Here is a 19,093-nt window from a genome sequence, read left to right as displayed (position 1 = left end):
TCAATAAAGATTTCTAATTTCTTATGATATTTCAGTAAAGAAACAACTTTTCATGTAATCCAATTGAAATTGATCTAGACCAAATTACCGAATTTTAATTTCAAGAAAAACAAAATCTCTCATTTCTTGAAACCCTACTTTTTCAATTGTAAAATGGGCTATGGCCTGCAAAGAAGTCATTTTCCACCATCAGCGTGTGTATATAAACAAGGGGATTTTTTGATGCTTTGAATGGTAATTTGGTACTAATCTACTATCGCTGAGTGTGTGAAATTCAAGCGAAAACAAGAAGATGCCTTGCCTGAACCTTTCGACCAACGTTAGCCTGGACGGCGTTGACACCTCCGCTATCCTCTCTGAAGCCACCTCCACCGTCGCCAAGCTTATCGGCAAGCCCGAGGCCGTAAGATCCCCTTGTGCTCTCTATGCGTCTTGTACTTTTCGTTTTTAACTCGAGGGAAATTTTCTCAGTTTTTAAAGCATTTTATTAGTCTTAATTTTAAACCCCTAATGCGAAAAGGCTTCCGAGATTTTTCCCCTCTCCGTGAGCTGTGACTTCTGGTTGGTATGATTGCTGATAGATTATTTATCGTTTATCAAAATGTATAATTTCAACTTTTGATCATATTGTCTGGCCTTTTTTGTATAAGTATAGGTATGATGATTGATTAGGAATGCCGATGCTACTTTGTTACTGTGAAGTTTTTGCTGATTTTCATTCTCTTCCCTGGTAGAACATATTTACTTATTTATTTTGTAAAAGATGCTGTTTGAACTTGGAAACAGTTAACTTTAAATTTAAAATATTCTCGTCTATTTACTTAGTTTTGTAGATATCTCATAGAGTTAGGAACAAAGTTAACTTGAAAATGAAAAGAACAATGGAGTGAATCTGAAATAGTATTGAAAACTTGTATTGATTGGCATAAAAATAAAATTCAAATCTAGCAATGTAGCACTCTCACAGAGTTGCACAACACTCCCACAACCAGAAATAAGAACAATAAAAGGAATCAACAAGGAAATTAAAATGACTCCTAAGAGCCCCCAGAATATCCCATGCAGAAAGTCTGCCCCTCTATAAAAGAAAATTCTTCACTGAAACAAGACATACCCTGCTCCCTCATTTCGTCCCTTATTTATACTCTTTTTCAGCTGGCCTCCTTCCATTGTGTCTTCCTCCAGAACCCTCTCTAACAATAATATTATTCCAGCTTACTCAATTCTAGAAGTCTCTCCACAGTTTGATGCTTATCCATCCTTATCCCTATCAAATCTGAGCAAATGAAAGGTTTCTGCATCATGCTCATTTTTTATTTGATAGATGTTTTAGGTCATGTTTTTTGTTTGATTGGACTATAAAAATGTTATCAAGGTGAGAGGTAATACTAAGGTGATAGGGTCGAGAGGCAAGAGGCTAGGCAACACCTTTTTTAAATTGAGGCGCTATATTTATATTATATTATATATATGTGTGTGGGTGTGTATATGTATATATATGTAGATATATACGTATACATATATTTATAAATTGTATTAATTCCTTCTTAATTAGTTAATATAATTATAAAGATATATGTTCCTAATTAGTTAGTTGAATTATAGATATACTTATATATAAATATGTAATCTTTTTCAGTATTGTAATATATTTGAATATTGAAAGTCAACTATGTAGATATTATATTATTCTTTCCTAGTTAGTTAAGATATATACTATCCCTATAATTATGCTAATCAATTAGGAATATATCCCTAATTAGTTAGAATGATTATAGGGATATAAATTTCTAATTAATTAGCCTAATTGTATAATATAAACCCCTAATTAATTAGCATGATTATGGGATATATCCTTTAATTAGTACCTAAAATTTATTTCTCTAATCAGCTGCCTCAACAGGAAATATGGATTAGGGTTTGGTCTTCAAAAAGAATAAAAAAAGGAATGCATGTTATTTTCAAGAGGTGGCGCCTTGCCTCGCCTCGTGCCTCGAGCCAAGCGAGGAAAGGCGCTCGTCTGGAGTCTTTAATAACACCGGATTGTACGAGTGTTGTAGCGGTTATCCATATAGCTTTATTGTAGCAAATTAGTGCTCCAGACGCTGGAAGCTAGTAATTCTCTCATGGCAGCTATTCCAGCAGTATACTTTATGCTTTCGTGTCTAAAGAAGCCTTTTCTTTCCACCAAATTTCATTAGAGTAATTATCACACTTTACTTGAAAACCTTTTTTATGATAATATATGGATTCTTGGTGTTATGATAATGGATAAATTAGGACACATTTGCTAGAAAGTGCAAGTAGCAGACATTGAAGATGAAACAAGAGATGTTGGTCATGTACAACATAATGCTTCAATAAAAAAATGTGATAAATTGATGGGTGTTGGATCCACCAAAATTAAATTCTACTCTTTAAAAAAATATGAATTGTAAATATAGTGAGCTGGATCGAGTCCACCGAGAACTATTTAATCTATTTCTTGGGAAAGCAGATCAATGAGAAAGAAATAAAATTTTTGGATTCATAAAAGTTAATTAAAACCAAAGCTAACCAATTGTGAGGCAAATAATTGAATTATTAATCAAATAAAGAAAACATTTAGTTTTAGGGATATCTCAGTATTAATTTACAGAATTGATGACAGACGCAAAAAGGACATAGTCTAACAACCTAATCTTCCTTTGGTTATTAGACTAATTATGATCAACTTATTAACTAGTTGCTAATTGACAAATAACCCTATGATAAGCTCTTTAAGATTCAATCTAACCAAGAAGCTCTCCTCAGCGTAGCTATTGCAATTAGAATATGTAATTCCACAATAACAAATATAGCTTGTCAAAGTATCAAATTCACTAAGCGATTACAAGCTTAATAAATTTGAATGACGATACATTACTCACTCAATTGAATAAATGGCTGCATAGAATCAACCAAAGGAATAATAATTTCAAGCATACAGGAATAACATAGAAATCAAAAATAGAAATAGAGCATTAAGTTTAGTTTGATATCACAATCCTTGTGAATTAAACTTCGAAAATCACTTAGTTAGATAAAGGAAATTAATTGTTTGAGTATATGATCAATGATCACAACAATGGTGGCAAAGAAAGAGAGGCAAAAACGTAGCAGAAAAATGTAGAAAAAGATCAATGCCCCTCTCTAAATGTTTTCCCTTTTCTAAAGGAGTCTTTCCAAAAACCTAGTTGTCTTCAAAAAGGAATAAAAGACAATTCCTACTAAATAAGTGGAGGGACAATCACAAAATACTCCTAAAATTGTATCTAAAAGAATCCTGTATGGAGCCATTTGATAAATATGGCAGTTGGCATAAATCTCTGATTTGAAACTCTGATTCTCGATCCTAATATAAGCCTTGCTCGAGGTTTATCCGATTGCTTTGTCCTTCCTTACAGCTTAAGTGTGCCCACAGGTTCTTGCTCGAAACTTCCATATTTGAGTTTTTCTTTCCAAAATGAACCAAATCTCCCAAAACATCTGTAATGGGCTAAATATCCACAAATTTGCATAATCTAATTCAATTAAACATGTAAGAATATATGCTAATAAGTAAAATTTACACCCTAACATAATCTAATTCAATTAAGCATGTAAGAATATATGCTAATAAGTAAAATTTACACCCTAACATAATCTAATTTAATGAAACATGTAAAAATTAGGTCAGAGGAGTGAGAGAGGACAAAGAGAACTAAAATGACATGGAAAAAAAGTAATTTCAAAAAATTTATAATTTTTGAATATTAAACGAAATAGTTTTCAAGTAGCAATGATTGGTGAAAAATGATCCATATAGCTAACCCTAGCTAGTTTAGGACTATAGCGTGGGTTTTATTGTCGTATTGTGTCTCAAAATTTAGGTTAGGTCAATCTTGATTTCTCGGTATGGCCTAAGAATTTTGAGGTTATGTTCTGATGTTAGATCAATTGGTAGAGTGCTTACTTGAAGTAATTTACGTTCTTATTAACTTGTAAAACTTGTAGCTTGGATGATTTGTTTCTTCTTTCATGCCCTTTGGCTTGTCCAATGTGTATTCTTCAAACTTCTAGTGGGATAAAGTGCAAAGAAGTCATCAAAGTTTACTCACCTTTATGTATAGGTGGGATGTTCTCGATACTGTTCAATTTTTTTAATCAGGTCCTTAACCTCAAATACCTTTTTTGATTTTGGTGGTAGATTTGCTGTTACTAAAATATCCCACATTAATCATTTTTAGTTAACATTTTACCACTGGCGAAGGGAAAATTAGGCGATAAGAAATGCTAATCAATTGCGTATAACGTGTTTTTAGCAAGTGTAATGTGCTGAATGTGCCAAAGAAATCTAATCCATTGCTTTATTTAATTTGGACCACAAAGTTGTCTCATTGGACTTCATCTGATTTCCATGTATCTTCTAATGAAGGACTGGCCAGATATGTTTTAGGAAGTATGAGGACTGACCTTTTTTTATTTTTTTTCAAAATAAAATTTTGAGGACTTGGTTAGATCAGTAAGTAAAGTTTGCAGATTTCGTCTGTAGCATTTCCAACCTGCTAGAGGTTTTCTTTTGAGTGTTTATTTAAGAGACTCTAGTGGTCGAAGCTGTAAGTTGCACGAAGTATTTCAATAAGTGAATTTATTAAATTCAATTATTGCATAGCAGTGTGGAGTTGTCATTATTTTTGGGCTTGTTTTGCATGAAAATTCATGGTTAAGCTGAAGTTCTTCAGTTGCATATCTTCAGAAGAAGTTATCCTTTAGATGGTAGATTCCACTCAACAGGTGTCTCTACTTCACTTTGTAGCATTAAAACTTACAATTGCTACATAATATGAAAGAATGGTGAGCTTGTTTATAATTGCAACTCTCCCCATCTCTCTTTTAGTTTCACTCTCGTGTTATTTCATGTATTTATTTTTTTATTTTTGTCTACAAGTCAAAAGGAGGTTGTATTTGCTTGATATTGTATTTCAGTGCTAAATTGTCATATAGGCATTGAAACATATATTGATTACATGTTTGTTTTTATGCAGTATGTGATGATTGTGTTGAAGGGATCAGTGCCCATAGCATTTGGTGGAACTGAGCAGCCAGCAGCTTATGGTGAGTTGGTGTCCATCGGTGGCCTTAACCCTGATGTGAACAAGAAACTGAGTGCTGCAATTGCGGCAATCCTTGAAACAAAGTTGTCAGTGCCCAAGTCTCGATTCTTCCTCAAATTTTATGACACCAAGGCAAGCTATCTCATCCTGTAATTATCAAGAAGATGGGTTGTTGCCACACACATTTCATCTCATTGCACTTTTCCTCTTTGTTTAGGCCCATCAAAGTCAAGAATATGCACAGTGTTTACATGCTTTACACCAGCATTAGATCATGTAAATAAATCTTTTACCGTTTTGAAACGTTAGCTATTTTCTTTAGGATCCAAATTTGGTTTACTGTCCAATAATGTTCACATCAGCAGCCATTTATGTTGCTTTCTCTTATTACACAATAATGCTGTTGTTTAAATAATTTTATTGACAGGGTTCCAACTTTGGATGGAATGGTTCCACCTTCTAAGACCAGCATCTTTCCTCGGATGGCTGCAAGCTCAGTTTCATGCATTGAGACAGCAATATCTACATGGTGATTTGGTATCATAAAACTTGGCTATGGCAGTATGTTACATTGTCTCTATACTTTCTCCTTAGACATCTGTTACTTATGTTGAATACCATATGTTTCAACTCTATGCTTCTTTTGGAGAAAAGGGAAAAACTTTATTTTCCCCTGGGATTTAGCCAATGTTGTTATGGTATGATTTATATTTACATGTAAACTCATTCTGTTCTGAAGCTATGCATTTTGAGCAACTGTTGTGCTGTTATGTGAGAACTAGCATGCATCAGATGTGAACTGGCTAGGGTTCTTGGGGAATTCCTTGACATTTTCCAGAGCCATGGCAGTTTGTCTAAAAGAACTGAGTTCAAAGCCAGATAATTTTGCTCACCGGTTTATCTTTTTGTGTGCCTTCACTATGGACTCGTTGAAGCCTTAGCATTGCTAAAATCTGGCACGCGATTACTTCATCGTCATGTTTTTATTTGCTTTTGATGTATGTTTTTTATGGGAGTTTAGACATAAGGTTTCAGTTTTCAGTAGAAGTTCAACAACTCTATTCTTCCCCAAGTTGGGAAAAAAAAAGAAAAAAGAAAAAAGAAAAGAAGAAATCCATTCTTTTTCATATTTTTCGAGGAAAATAAATTAGAGAATTTGATTTTTTCATACTACTTCTAAAAAAGAAAAAATAAGGCATTTTATTTTAATACTTAACTTCAACTAATTCTCGAGTCAAATGCTACATTAGCAATCTCAAGTTCATAATAAAGATTTGTATCATTGGACACAACCATTAGATTTCTAATGCATTAACTATTACTTTTTTATGTATAAGATCTAACAATGAGTTTAGGTTCGGGTGAATTTTTGGAAACTCAATTTTTATTTCCCTTTTCTTTTTTTTATTCTTTTTATTTTTAAATTTTTTTCAGACCTATAACTACCATCCTAATAGTTTGGATTTTTCTATTACATTCACGTTTCACGTAGGCAGCCTGTAGAAATGTACTACGTCGTTACTTTTGTCAAGCCTCACTTGGACACGGTCATTCAATTTCTTCCGATATCACTTAAATACAATTTCGACAGTTATACTTTTAAAAGAATAGAAAATAAAATTAAATGCAAATTCATTAATTTCCTAAATTTTTTTTTGCAAACCACTAAAATTGAAATTTACTTTTTAAAAGTTATCCTTAAATATTGATGCTAATTAAGTAGTTTTTTATTAGCTTATGTTTATTTTAAAATTAAATTGATATGTTTATTTATAATATTTCATAAATTATACTCTAAGCTTATTAGATAAAAAAAATTTTGAAAAATAATTTTTCAGTTTGATGCTTATAAATCACTATATTATTTTTACTTAATTTGAAAATTATAACACATATTTCATTTTTAGTAATTTTAACACCAAACATACTCCTAAATTACTCCTTTTAATTAAATGTATAAATCGCTACTGTAGCATACTTGATATTATTTATTTTGTACAATAATTTTTTTTATCGTCCTAAAATTATTGTTTATTTTTTTTAGACTATTATAATTTTATTTTATTTTATTTTATTTTCAATAAATTTTTCAAAATATTTTTTAGTATTTAATAAAATTTAATATATTTAAGATGAATATAATTTATATTTCTTAATATATATAAAAAAAATAAAAAACGATAAGATGAGAGTAATATTTGAATTAAATATGTAATTAATTAAAATTTTGAATACTTAATTTAAATATTTGAATTAGCTAGTACTATTACTCATGAAAATTAATTATAAATTAATTTCCTAAGATAAGTCAAATACTCACTAATTTTTTTAATAAATAAATGATAATTAATTTGAAATTTTCTGTTTATTTTCTTTAGCGATTAGTAGAAATTTATTTAGGTGACTTCACCATGGCGAAAGAAATATTTTCTTAGAAAAAATATGAAAGAAATAAGGGCAAAATTAAAGAGAGCCCAAGCATTTATAAAAATAAGTTTAACAATCATTAAATTATATATATATTATATACATTTTATTTATTAAGATGACTGTTTTAATATGTCAATAATTAGTTAAGATAATTTATTAATACACTGAGTTGTTCTTTTTTCAGCAGATCAAAATGTACCCTTTTATGATTTGCAGAAATATAACAGTAATTTATTTTTTTAAAAATAGAATGATTCATTTAATTAAGTAGAAATTTCTATATAAATATTTAATTTTTTTATTATTATTATAAGATTGAGCATTTATTATTGTCACTTAAGAAATAAATAACTAATTAAGAGAGCATGGGGCATGGCCACGAGGCATGGGGACAAGATTGTAATTACGGTACAGACCAAAGCATACCTATCAGTATCACCTGCAGTTGGACCACCGAACAAATATGGCCGTTGGAGAAGGTAAGACTTGGTTCAGGCAGATAACCGTTCAGAAAAATATTGTACGCAAGTTAAAACTAGCCGTTACCCTCCAACTTAAACCACAACTCTCCCCTTCAACCCTCCAAATCCATTTCTCTTCTCTAACCTCTTCGCATGCTCTCTGAATTCTATCTCTCACACTTCCCCATTTGTTTCCTCCTTTAGCTCTTCAAGACAAGGGGGGAAAAAACCCATTTCTTCTCTTTCTCTTCACCATTTCTTCTTCTTTTTTCTTGTTAATGGAAGATATCTTTCAGCACAAGTACTTGCTTTATACCCATTTGTTTTTGTTTCTGCTAGCTTTTGCCTTTCAGTTTGCTTCATGCCAGAGATGGGATGGAGTAAATGTGACCCAAGGTGATTATCAAGCTCTTCGAGCTATAAAGAATGAGTTAATTGACTTCAGAGGTTTTTTACGCAGCTGGAATGATAGTGGATATGGAGTTTGTTCTGGTGGATGGGCAGGAATCAAATGTGTTAATGGTCAAGTTATTGCTATCCAGCTTCCATGGAGGGGACTTGGTGGGAAAATCTCTGAGAAGATTGGCCAGCTTCATGCTCTTCGAAAGATTAGCATGCACGACAATGTTCTTGCTGGTTCTGTCCCTTTGTCTCTTGGATTCCTTCCAAATCTTAGAGGTGTTTATCTCTTCAACAACCGGCTTTCAGGTTCCATTCCTCCTTCACTTGGTCGCTCTCCTATGCTTCAGACTCTTGATGTGAGCAACAATTCACTTACTGGTTCGATTCCTTCTAGTCTTGCTAATTCTACAAGGTTATATAGGCTTAATCTGAGCTTTAATTCCTTAACGGGTTCGATTCCATTCAGTCTCACTCGTTCTACTTCTCTCACTATTCTTGCTCTGCAACACAACAATCTCTCTGGTTCCATCCCAGATTCTTGGGAGGAAACAGGGAACAAATCTCACCACCTTCAGTTCTTGACTCTTGATCATAACCTCATATCTGGAAACATTCCAGTGACTCTTAGCAATTTGGCTTTTCTTCAAGAGGTTTCTCTGAGTCATAATCAGATTTCTGGGAACATACCTGATGAACTAGGGAGGCTTTCAGGATTACAAAAGCTTGATTTTTCAAATAATGCTATCAATGGAAGCATTCCACCTAGCTTTTCCAAACTCTCCTCGCTAGTCTCATTGAATCTAGAGAACAATCGCCTTGACAACCAGATCCCAGAATTTATAGACAGATTGAGGAACCTCTCAGTGCTTAACCTGAAAAATAATCAATTCACTGGCCATATTCCACCAAGTATTGGGAATCTCTCTAGTATCAATCAACTAGATTTATCACAAAATAATTTTACTGGAGACATCCCTGCTTCACTTGCTGGCCTAGCCAACCTCACTTCTTTCAATGTTTCTTACAACAATCTCTCTGGTGCGGTCCCCTCCCTGCTTTTAAAAACTTTCAATTCAAGCTCTTTTGTGGGAAATATTCAGCTTTGCGGCTACAGCACTACAACTCCATGTCCTTCACCACCACCCGTAATCCTTCCATCTCCGACAACAGGGAAGCCAGAACATCATCACCACCGAAAACTGAGCACCAGGGACATTATCCTCATAGTAGTTGGTAGCCTCTTAGCAGTTTTACTTCTACTTTGCTGCATTCTGATGTGTTGTTTGATGAAGAAAAGGGCTAACATGAAACAAAAGAATGGTACATCTGCTACACGGGCAGTTGTGGGGAAAACTGAGAAGACAGGAGCAGCAGTCGGCGCAGAAGTTGAATCAAGCAGCGAAAAGGGCGGAAAATTAGTCCACTTTGATGGGCCATTTGTGTTTACTGCTGATGATTTATTGTGTGCAACTGCGGAGATAATGGGAAAAAGCACTTATGGAACAGCATACAAAGCAACACTAGAGGATGGCAATCAAGTTGCTGTGAAGAGGCTGAGAGAGAAGACTACAAAGGGGCAGCGAGAATTTGAATCTGAGGCTGCTGAACTTGGAAAGATTCGTCATGCAAATCTCTTAGCACTAAGGGCCTATTACTTGGGACCCAAAGGAGAGAAGCTTCTAGTTTTTGACTACATGCCGAAAGGGAGTCTTGCTTCTTTCCTCCATGGTAAGCACATTCAATCAATTCTTAAAATTATCTGCAATCTATATATTCTTCATGGTCTTGAAAATGATTTGTTAAAATATGTCTTGTAATGCAGCTCGTGGGCCAGAGACCACCATCAGTTGGCCAACCAGGATGACCATAGCCATTGGCGTTACTCGTGGACTGAACCATCTCCACACCCAGGAGAATATAATCCATGGGAATCTTACATCAAGCAACATCCTTCTTGATGAGCAAACCAACGCTCATATTGCAGACTTTGGCCTCTCCAGGCTCATGACTACTGCTGCCAACACCAATGTGATTGCTACTGCTGGATCACTTGGCTATCGTGCACCAGAACTCTCGAAGCTCAAGAATGCCAATACAAAGACTGATGTGTATAGCCTTGGGGTGATCATTCTGGAGCTTTTGACAGGAAAATCACCTGGTGAGCCGACAAATGGTATGGATTTGCCGCAATGGGTGGCATCCATAGTGAAGGAGGAGTGGACTAATGAAGTCTTTGATTTGGAGCTTATGAGGGATGCACCCGCCATAGGTGATGAGTTGCTTAACACATTGAAATTAGCTCTGCATTGCGTCGATCCCTCGCCAGCAGCTCGTCCTGAAGTTCAACAAGTTCTTCAGCAACTAGAGGAAATCAAGCCAGATCCGGCAGACAGTTCTGTTGATGATGGAGCCAAAGTCCCACCACCAGCAACAGAATAAAAGATTTATTATATTAGTATCATGATTTTGGAGTGCAGGAATAAAGGGTTGATTACAGTGAAATTTACTAGTTTACAGATATACAGGGGAGATCACATTCTTTAATTCATATTATTTGTTAGTGAATGTAAATACAAGTTATTGTTTGATCGTTTATTCTTTTTGTCTAGAACTATAATGTATTCTTTCAATTCATTCATGTTCTGTAAAAGAGTTGAAGATATTATAAAATTGCAAGAGATTTAATATACTTTCGATCTTGCTCTGTTAAAGAGAATAAACTTGCATTTCTATATTTACACTCGCTTTTCCTGCTGATCTCCCCTGAATAATCTTTTACTCTTTGACCACGAGTAATCTGCCAAAAAAAACAAACAAGTGAGATGGTTGGTTGGTGCTTTATTTCACACTTTTCAACAAGGAACCACTTGAAGCATATGGACACTAGATGATAAATGGCTAATACTTGTACAGAACCTTAGGCTCAAAGAAGCCATTCTCATAAAATCAACTTTCACTTAGAGCAGATATTCAATTACTCTCATGTTCAGATCAAATTGATATGATGTGAAAGAAACATATAAAAAGAATGAGATATGCAGATTGTGCCATCCTGGCTTAGGCTTATGCAATTGCCTATTGAACTAAGAATTTGTTTATTTGTTATTTCGGGCATGACATCAAGTTGGTGAGATTAAAATGCCTCACCTTTCACTGGTAAACTTTCTAGGAATTTGTTTTGTTCTTTCAACTATAACACAACAGCTCTAATAATGGATCATAAAAAAATTTAATTTAATTGAAATTGCAAAAGAAAAAAAAAAAAAGGGGAACTGGGTAAATTACTTAACTACCCCTCGTCTTCAACAGCTTGTTCGGCAGATTAATTGCAGCTTTTATGCAGCTCTCGCATTCTCATTCTTCTTTGTGAACCAGGCCGTTCAGGCTCTTCTACTGAAAAAATAGATAAACAGAGCCAAAACGCTGCCGTTTCTAGGACCAGCAAAATCAAACAGAAGTACAGACCAATACTTCCACCTTCTTATCATACTCCCTTCCCCCATCTCTCTCTCTCTCTCTCTCTCTCTCTCTCTCTCTCTCTCTCTGCGTGGGAGTTTTGGTGGTGCCATGGAGGATCTTCCTTTACAGAAGGTGGCAATATCGGGTCCCACGTTAACCTACATGATACAGCGCTTCTCCTCTTCTCTCGGTGACGTGGATGGCTTCCTATTTGGCCACGTCACTCACATCGCTCCCTCCACTCTCTCCGACGACTCTCCCCAAACTTCCTCCGATTCCGATTCCCCTCAACTCGTGGCTACCGTCACTTCCTTCCTTTGCCCCAGCTCTCCTCTCTCCTTCTATGATGCCCTCGGCCGAGTCGACTCTTCTTCCCTCCACCGATTCCTCTCCCCGCAAACTCATCACCAGTTCATTGGCTGGTTCTCCGCCCGCCGCAAAACCCCTATTCGCCCTTCAATGCGCGAATTTTCCGTCTCGCGTTCTCTCTCCACCAACTCTCAGCTCTCTTTCCCCATCAAAAACTCCGAAAATCCAATAAAGCTTTCTCCTTGCATTTTTCTCTTATTCGCTACTCCTTTACAAGACCAATTAATTCATACGCACGAGTACCGTGCTTACCAGTTCCGTGTATCCACACAGTCGTTTGAGCCCAAATCGATTGATATTGTGAATATAGGACCGGCATTCCGGGGGCATTATGGATCGTTTAGCCCTAATTCGCCCTTTCCGATGTTGAATTGTGAGTTAAGTTCCTTATCGGCTATGAATGAGGACAGACGTGATGAGGCTTTGAGTGAAATTAAGCAGGTTTCCAAGGACCAGAGGGAGCTGGATATGTGTGCAGAGGATTTTCCAGTTTCGAATTTGAGCCGGTTGATAGGATCAGAGGCTTCGAATCATACTGCAGGTTTGGAGAATTTGTATGAAAAGATGTTGGCCAAAATTGACAGCTTGGCCAGGCAAGTGGAGAAGAGCAATGCTAAGGTGTTCGAGCAGGTGAGCGTATAACATGCTTGCATTCTGGTCATATTCAGATTCTGCATTATTTCTTGTATGTTGGGGGGGGGGGGGGGGGGAGAGGAAGAACAGAAGACGAAGAAGCAAAGGTCAAGAACATTAGAAAGGGTGTTTGTGTATTAGACAGGTTTCACTTGGGGGCATATTCAGCTGCTAATTTGAACTACCTTAAGTTGATATTTGGCATAATCTATTCCATTGATTATTTTAACTGATAATCATATTCTCAAATATGTTCTTGTAGTTGTTATTTCCAATGGGTATTTATAAATAATGGCATGGGATTTGAAGTAGCACAAGTTGCTCTCTCCCCATTCTCTAGTGATTTTTTCCCAGATCCTAGAAAGTTGCAAATTTTAGTAACTAATGCTGCTTCATCTATATTCTGGGGTGAACAAGGGGATATACTTATGAATTAATGCTGCTTTTGAACTTTTGGCAGGAAGCTCATAATAGGAAGTTAAGGTACAAAGTTGCCCGGACTGGACCAGAGTAACAGTGTCATTCCTGCTTGTATTTTCAGTTATCGTCAGGTAAATGTTTCCCTTAGAGGGATAATTCTCATGTCATTATCTCTTTTATCAGAAATTTAAGTAATAAGAAAAAAGTATAAGATTTACTCATCAAGTTGATAACTTTGAGTTGAAGTTTGAAAGCGAATTAAGAAAGAGCATAAACTCTTCATTTTGCAAAATGTTGTTTTGCTTTGTGTAATAATATTGGTGCTGTCACTTTATGACAGTTAACCAAGTTTGTTAGTTAGATGCCCAGTTAGTATATGAACTTCTAGTAATCAAGCTTCCCAAATTTTGCAAGCTAGGACTCTTAATACACCAAACGTCAAACTCAATGGTTATGCAGTCTTATAATTTTTATGCTGTGAAAAGAAAGTGGCTGTCTAGGGGTTTAGACAATGACTTCTAGTTCCCACCCGCAAACCCCCCACCCCAATTTTAATGAACATAAAGGGATTTGATTTTTCAGGCATATGCATGCTCCAAGATATGGTTCAGCTAATTTGTTAGGACTTCTATCCATTTGATTTTACTCAACCAGAGACTGGAGTTTTGAGCTGGGCATTGAGGAAAATTTTGTTAGTTTTTAGTTTTGAGACATCGTCTCTCGTTCCAAATGTTTTTAAGTTGTCAATTTTTATCAGTTGTTTTAATGTATTATGTATGACAATATATCCTTGACCTTACAATCTTGAATTCCAAAGCTTATTTCCTTGATTATTATCTGGAGAAATTGCTGTGTACACCCATTCCATTTTTCAGTTATTATCCTCTCAGTGATATGTGTTGAAGGTTGTGCAGTAATTTATTTATTGGTTTGTTCTTTGAAATGGTTATTAAATATCATTATTTTTCATATGTATAATTGCTTTTTGACTTTAGACCTAAAATAGGGTAATTTACATTGAATAGTCTGTGAAATCTCCAAATCAGACAATCTGCCTCTTTGGCTTGGATGATTATAAAAATAACTGCCTAAAATGAATATTGTCCTTCAATAGGAAGGCATTGGAAATTTGAAATGCTAAGATAATACAGATGCTGCTAATACTAACACAAAAAACAAACAGTACACTAATGAGCAAACGAACTAATTGCATGCCAGAACATCTATTTAAGGAGTGTTTGTGTTATTATTCAAACTAGAGGAGTGGCATATATAATGTCAAGGATGCCATAAGGTTAAACAGTGTACTACCTATAAATATTATGTTACATATTAGATCTGTAATTCTCAAAGAAATAATCTTTGATTGCTGAGATCTTGGATAGATAATTCCTCTTTATAAGTTTCTTTATGTGCTACTTTGAGTCCCATAACTGCTTTCTACAGTTACAACTCACTGAAGAGAATAATATCCTATTTATGGATTACTCCTCACTCTCCACTACTACTTTCTTCCTTAGTCTTAACATTCCCCACTCCTTGAAATCATTCTTGTCATGAAGAAAATGCTGGAATTGGAATGAATTTCAAGTGATTCTTTCCCCACATAGTTGGTTGGAAAAACGTGAGAATTCCATGTAGCACCTTCTGCTGGCCAGTTAATTCCCTGATTTTGGAATACCAAATGTCAACTTCCATCATGTGCTTTAGCTGAAATTCCCAACAATTGGGCTAAAGTTGCAGGTGATAGTATGGACTCTTTATTGACATAGAATCAAAATTTCTTTTCCTTTTTCTTCTCCAAATTTCCCATGCTTGTTCCTTCAAAATCACAATCATTTGATGGCTGAACTTTCTTCCTTCCCCTTCTCAATATTACCATTCATCTTCCATGAGACTTATAGGATTACAATAGCTGAAGTCACCAGCTTGTCTCCTAAACTTCTGCCAATTGCTTCCAATGTTCACACTTTTTGCAGCTCCTTTATCTTTCTTGTTTTCAAGAACTTTCCCTTAGCTTTTTCTTTCCCCATTACAGATTCTAGTTTCCGTCGTCATCATCATCATTCTCCTCCTTCTAGGCCTCACTTACAATAGACATAACAGCAATAAAATCCTCCTCCACTCTATTAAGAAATTTGTACCAAAGATAGTATTTCCATGATTCAAGAATCTCAAGAATAGGGTTTCAGTAGAAGAGAAGAAGAAAATAATTTTTGATCAAGCCTGAAACAAAGAAAAGAAGTCAAAGACCTAGAAATAGACATGGAATAGAGGCAGAAAACAGAGAAAAGAAACTAGAAAAGAGACAGGATTGGGAAGGAAATAGAAAAAATCAGAAAGAGTAATCCGAAACAAGAAACATAGAATAACCCTAGATTGAAATATCAAGAAATTCAAGAAACAGATTTCTTGAAGTGCAGGAAATGACAACTTTTAAGAAGGAAAATGAAAGATAAAACCGGAAATCAACAAAAGAAGAAGGAAGTTTGATGCAAGAATTTAAGAAAGAAAGAAATTCTAGGGAAGGAAAGGAAAAGAAATAGAGGAAAGGAAAGAAGGAATCTTAGAGAAGAAGAAAAGAAGGGGAAGAGGAGAGAAAGAGAAAGAAGAACAGAGAGAAACCTAGAATGCTGGAATTTTGGAACCCCCATAAATCTGCTCAGGATTGCAACTCCAGCAGAAAGGATTGGAAGCAAACTAAGTTAGAACAGACCTTTGATATCACTTGTTACATATCATACCAGTAATTTCCTTTGAAACAGAGAAATGGGGAGAAAGAGAGAGAGAAGTGGATTCGGTTGAGAAAAGAAATTGAAAAGGGAGAAACAATGGAGATAATTGGAGAAGAGGAGAGAGGAGAAAGAGAGAGAAAGAGAAAATATTTGATTGCCACTGATTTTGGTTAGATTCCTCTTTACATTTTACAAATAAGTTCCTATTTATACTACTTCGAGTCCTATAATTGTTTTCTACAGTTACAACTTACAACTGGTTGAAGAGAATACTATTCTATTGATGGGCTAATCCACTACTATTGTATTCCTTACTCATAACACATTACTCTTGCAAGTGACATAAAAAGGCCTTAGCAGAAGATATTCATGATATAGAGGTAAACACATTGATATTATGGAGGCACATAGTCCTAGCATATGTAGAACAACCTTTGACAAAAAGAACAAGCTTGATGCTTATCACCATGAATCGGTTGAAAGGCTTAAGCTATGCATTTTACTGCTAAGCTGAATACGAATTTTGCTTCTACTCAAGAGAAATGTGATTACAGTAAAAAAAAAAAAATTATGAGTGCCAATTAGTTGATTGGATAGGCGTTTCAGGTTGTTAAGGTGGATGAATTTGTATGATCTTCAAATGGTTTTACATGTTTGAATAAGGAACTAGTTACTGTTAGATGCATGGCATGCGGGGTTGATGACAGTGCAAAGTTGCAAAATATTAAATACCTGTCCTTAGCGGTTTATGGGTCATAGGAATGGCAATGTGAAGGCTGGGCCGGTATTGTGGCCGGTTTTGCATTTCCCTTTCCCATCCTAGGAATTGGGGCAAGTGCAAGTATCCTTTTTAATGATTCTATAAATTATTAAAAATTGTATGTATTTGTTCTTTGTATCAAATATTAGATATTATTTACTGATATTTTAACAAGATATTAACGTTTTGTAGTAGATAGTATATCTTACTAGGTAAACAAGTCTTTCATATCTATAAATAAAAATTACAATATAAAAATATATTTATAAAGTTGGGGCATAGTAGCAAGTACCTTAAGCCTTTTCCTGCCAAGTTTAGGATGAGACCCTTCTTTGTCAGGATAGGGTAAAACTGCGGTATCTACTTGGTCTAATTGGAAACTGAACTGTGAAAAGTGAGAACTGCTAGTTAGATAAAGATAGTGAGAATAAGGATAAACTATTTGTGAATTGTGAAAGAAAGTCAAAGGATATGTAATATTATTTATTTAGGAACGTTAAGAAGAAAAATAGGGTGAGAGAGAAACCATCCTCATCATTAAGTACTATTGAGGAGAGATTTAATGTTAAAAAGCATTAACTGCATTGTACAAGCAAAGAACATTACTTGAAAAAGTGCAAATTGGAAGCATGTAATCACTTTGTATTATAAGAGTTTATAGCTTTTCACAGCCAAGATGAAAGCGCTATGAAGACGGTCATTCATGATGTGGAATGTTGGTGTTTCTCATTCTGTAGTATATTTGAACAAATTGTTTAACTTTACAAAGTAGTCACTTATATGCATGTTGCTAGCAGTTGTTTAAGTATTTATATACCTTATTCTTATTGGGAAAACCTGACACTGCATTACAATATAAGTGGGATTTTGATCCATTTTATTATAGCAGTCTCACTTCTCTCTTGTTGGTTTTGATTTGTGTGGAAATATTGGAGAACAGGGATGTGCCTCATCTTGTGGTTGCTGTATGGAAGATGCAGTAATCAATGGAACTTTTATTGATGATTCTTGTAGTTGGATATTCATGAGTATTTTGGAGATGAAATAGGTTGATGAAGTGGGAAGTTGAGGCTTGTAGCTGTAGGTGGGTTATAAGGGGGGACCCTGTACACCCCCTATGTATTAATTCATTTGCTCCTTTTGCCCTTGAAAATATTTCATCTATCTAAATTGATACAATATTTCTAAGTTTTTATTAATTTAAGAGAAAAATCCATTCTCTAAGCGTCAACTTAAGCTCTTTTAATTTACTAGCAAATTTTATAAGCAGCCTCGTTAACTAAGTTTACAAATGAGCTTGTGGATTCATTTATATTAACCAACTAGCCTTTAAAGCATTATAGTTATTTTAATGTTATTTAATTTAATTAAGTTAACTAAAAATATATATTTGGAAATTATTATATCTTGATTAAATTATAATTTTTATTTGTATTACTAAATAATAATTAAATTCATATTTATTAAAAAATGCTAATAAGTTTTTTGAATTGGTAAATTTTATAATTTAATATGTTTGTGTTATTTTTACCTTTATATTTGGAAAATATTACATTTGATTAAATTATAATTTTATAAAAACGTTACATCTATGTGTAATGAATTATTAATATGTATTATTAATTTAATACTAAATTCAATGCAATGAAATTAAAATATGATATAATTTTCTAGAATTATGAATGGGCAAAAAAATAATTTAAAATATAAACTAATGAACTAATATTGCACATAAGTGGCCAAGTCCATTCAAATTTCATTATTTTACTTTTAAAGAAAAAAAGAGTTTGCCTATATTGTTATTGTTGAAGTAAATTGAAAAAAAAAATATTATTTAGTTGATATAATTTAAAAAATTAATTAATTTTTTATTTTAAACACGATTTTGTTAATTAAATTGAATTGAGAATAATTTTTAATTAGTATTTAATATTTAAATCATTTCACTTAATTAAATTTTTTTATTAAAAAAATTGTTCCATTCAATCTGAAACTTTTTAAAATTCTAGAGCAATTAATTTTGTTGATATTATTTTGCCCTTATTAATATCAGACGTCATAAAAAATTTATACTATATGCTTATTAATTAATGTTAAGGGTATTGAGATAAATTTAAATTAAATATTTATAAAAATAAAATAAAATAATATAATTATATTAAAAAGTTTTAAATTGAGTGGACTGAAGCGAGTAGAAAATTTTTTTTTTTTAACATTCACCTAATACTCACTGATTATAACAGAATCCAAGTTTTAAATGAAAATTTTATGCTATTGCCTCTGCATACTTCCATATGTGGTATGGGCTAT

The 19,093-nt window shown here is 34.0% G+C and overlaps 3 protein-coding genes across 5 annotated transcripts; all 3 read left to right on the top strand.

Annotated features, from left to right (window-relative positions):
* The first annotated feature begins 199 nt into the window (after nucleotides 1-199).
* Nucleotides 200-5,884, top strand: LOC110623510 (macrophage migration inhibitory factor homolog). Of its 2 annotated transcripts, XM_021768487.2 has the most exons (4): nucleotides 200-403; nucleotides 5,046-5,246; nucleotides 5,332-5,390; nucleotides 5,542-5,884. In XM_021768487.2, the coding sequence occupies exons 1-3, from the start codon at nucleotides 293-295 to the stop codon at nucleotides 5,383-5,385; spliced, it is 366 nt and encodes a 121-aa protein (XP_021624179.1). In that variant the 5' UTR covers nucleotides 200-292; the 3' UTR covers nucleotides 5,386-5,390; nucleotides 5,542-5,884. The 2 variants fall into 2 exon arrangements, with proteins under 2 accessions (XP_021624179.1, XP_021624181.1); XM_021768489.2 differs by lacking the exon at nucleotides 5,332-5,390 and having other exon boundaries at nucleotides 209-403.
* A 2,031-nt stretch (nucleotides 5,885-7,915) lies between these two features.
* LOC110622747 (probably inactive leucine-rich repeat receptor-like protein kinase IMK2) lies at nucleotides 7,916-11,096 on the top strand. Its single transcript, XM_021767360.2, has 2 exons — nucleotides 7,916-10,135; nucleotides 10,230-11,096. Exons 1-2 carry the CDS (start codon nucleotides 8,284-8,286, stop codon nucleotides 10,844-10,846), a joined length of 2,469 nt encoding a protein of 822 aa, XP_021623052.1. The 5' UTR covers nucleotides 7,916-8,283; the 3' UTR covers nucleotides 10,847-11,096.
* Nucleotides 11,097-11,762: 666 nt separating this feature from the next.
* LOC110622748 lies at nucleotides 11,763-18,007 on the top strand. Of its 2 annotated transcripts, none has more exons than XM_021767362.2 (3): nucleotides 11,763-12,865; nucleotides 13,329-13,419; nucleotides 13,871-17,717. In XM_021767362.2, the coding sequence occupies exons 1-2, from the start codon at nucleotides 11,975-11,977 to the stop codon at nucleotides 13,380-13,382; spliced, it is 945 nt and encodes a 314-aa protein (XP_021623054.1). In that variant the 5' UTR covers nucleotides 11,763-11,974; the 3' UTR covers nucleotides 13,383-13,419; nucleotides 13,871-17,717. The 2 variants fall into 2 exon arrangements, with proteins under 2 accessions (XP_021623054.1, XP_021623053.1); XM_021767361.2 differs by lacking the exon at nucleotides 13,871-17,717 and adding an exon at nucleotides 17,724-18,007 and having other exon boundaries at nucleotides 11,764-12,865.
* The last annotated feature ends 1,086 nt before the right edge of the window (nucleotides 18,008-19,093 follow it).

The sequence above is a fragment of the Manihot esculenta genome, chromosome 9, assembly GCF_001659605.2.
Source record: "Manihot esculenta cultivar AM560-2 chromosome 9, M.esculenta_v8, whole genome shotgun sequence".
Lineage (NCBI taxonomy): Eukaryota > Viridiplantae > Streptophyta > Magnoliopsida > Malpighiales > Euphorbiaceae > Manihot > Manihot esculenta.
The sequence above is the reverse complement of the archived record's forward strand: the minus strand, read 5'-3'. Positions and strand labels throughout refer to the sequence as shown.

Excerpts from the sequence above, each read along its gene's own strand:
- LOC110623510 (XM_021768487.2), top strand. The coding sequence starts at position 293 with ATGCCTTGCCTGAACCTTTCGACCAACGTTAGCCTGGACGGCGTTGAC. Across the intron at positions 404-5,045 it reads TTATCGGCAAGCCCGAGGCC|TATGTGATGATTGTGTTGAA; the intron begins GTAAGATCCCCT and ends GTTTTTATGCAG. Across the intron at positions 5,247-5,331 it reads TCAAATTTTATGACACCAAG|GCCCATCAAAGTCAAGAATA; the intron begins GCAAGCTATCTC and ends CTCTTTGTTTAG.
- LOC110622747 (XM_021767360.2), top strand. The coding sequence starts at position 8,284 with ATGGAAGATATCTTTCAGCACAAGTACTTGCTTTATACCCATTTGTTT. Across the intron at positions 10,136-10,229 it reads TCTTGCTTCTTTCCTCCATG|CTCGTGGGCCAGAGACCACC; the intron begins GTAAGCACATTC and ends CTTGTAATGCAG.
- LOC110622748 (XM_021767361.2), top strand. The coding sequence starts at position 11,975 with ATGGAGGATCTTCCTTTACAGAAGGTGGCAATATCGGGTCCCACGTTA. Across the intron at positions 12,866-13,328 it reads ATGCTAAGGTGTTCGAGCAG|GAAGCTCATAATAGGAAGTT; the intron begins GTGAGCGTATAA and ends AACTTTTGGCAG.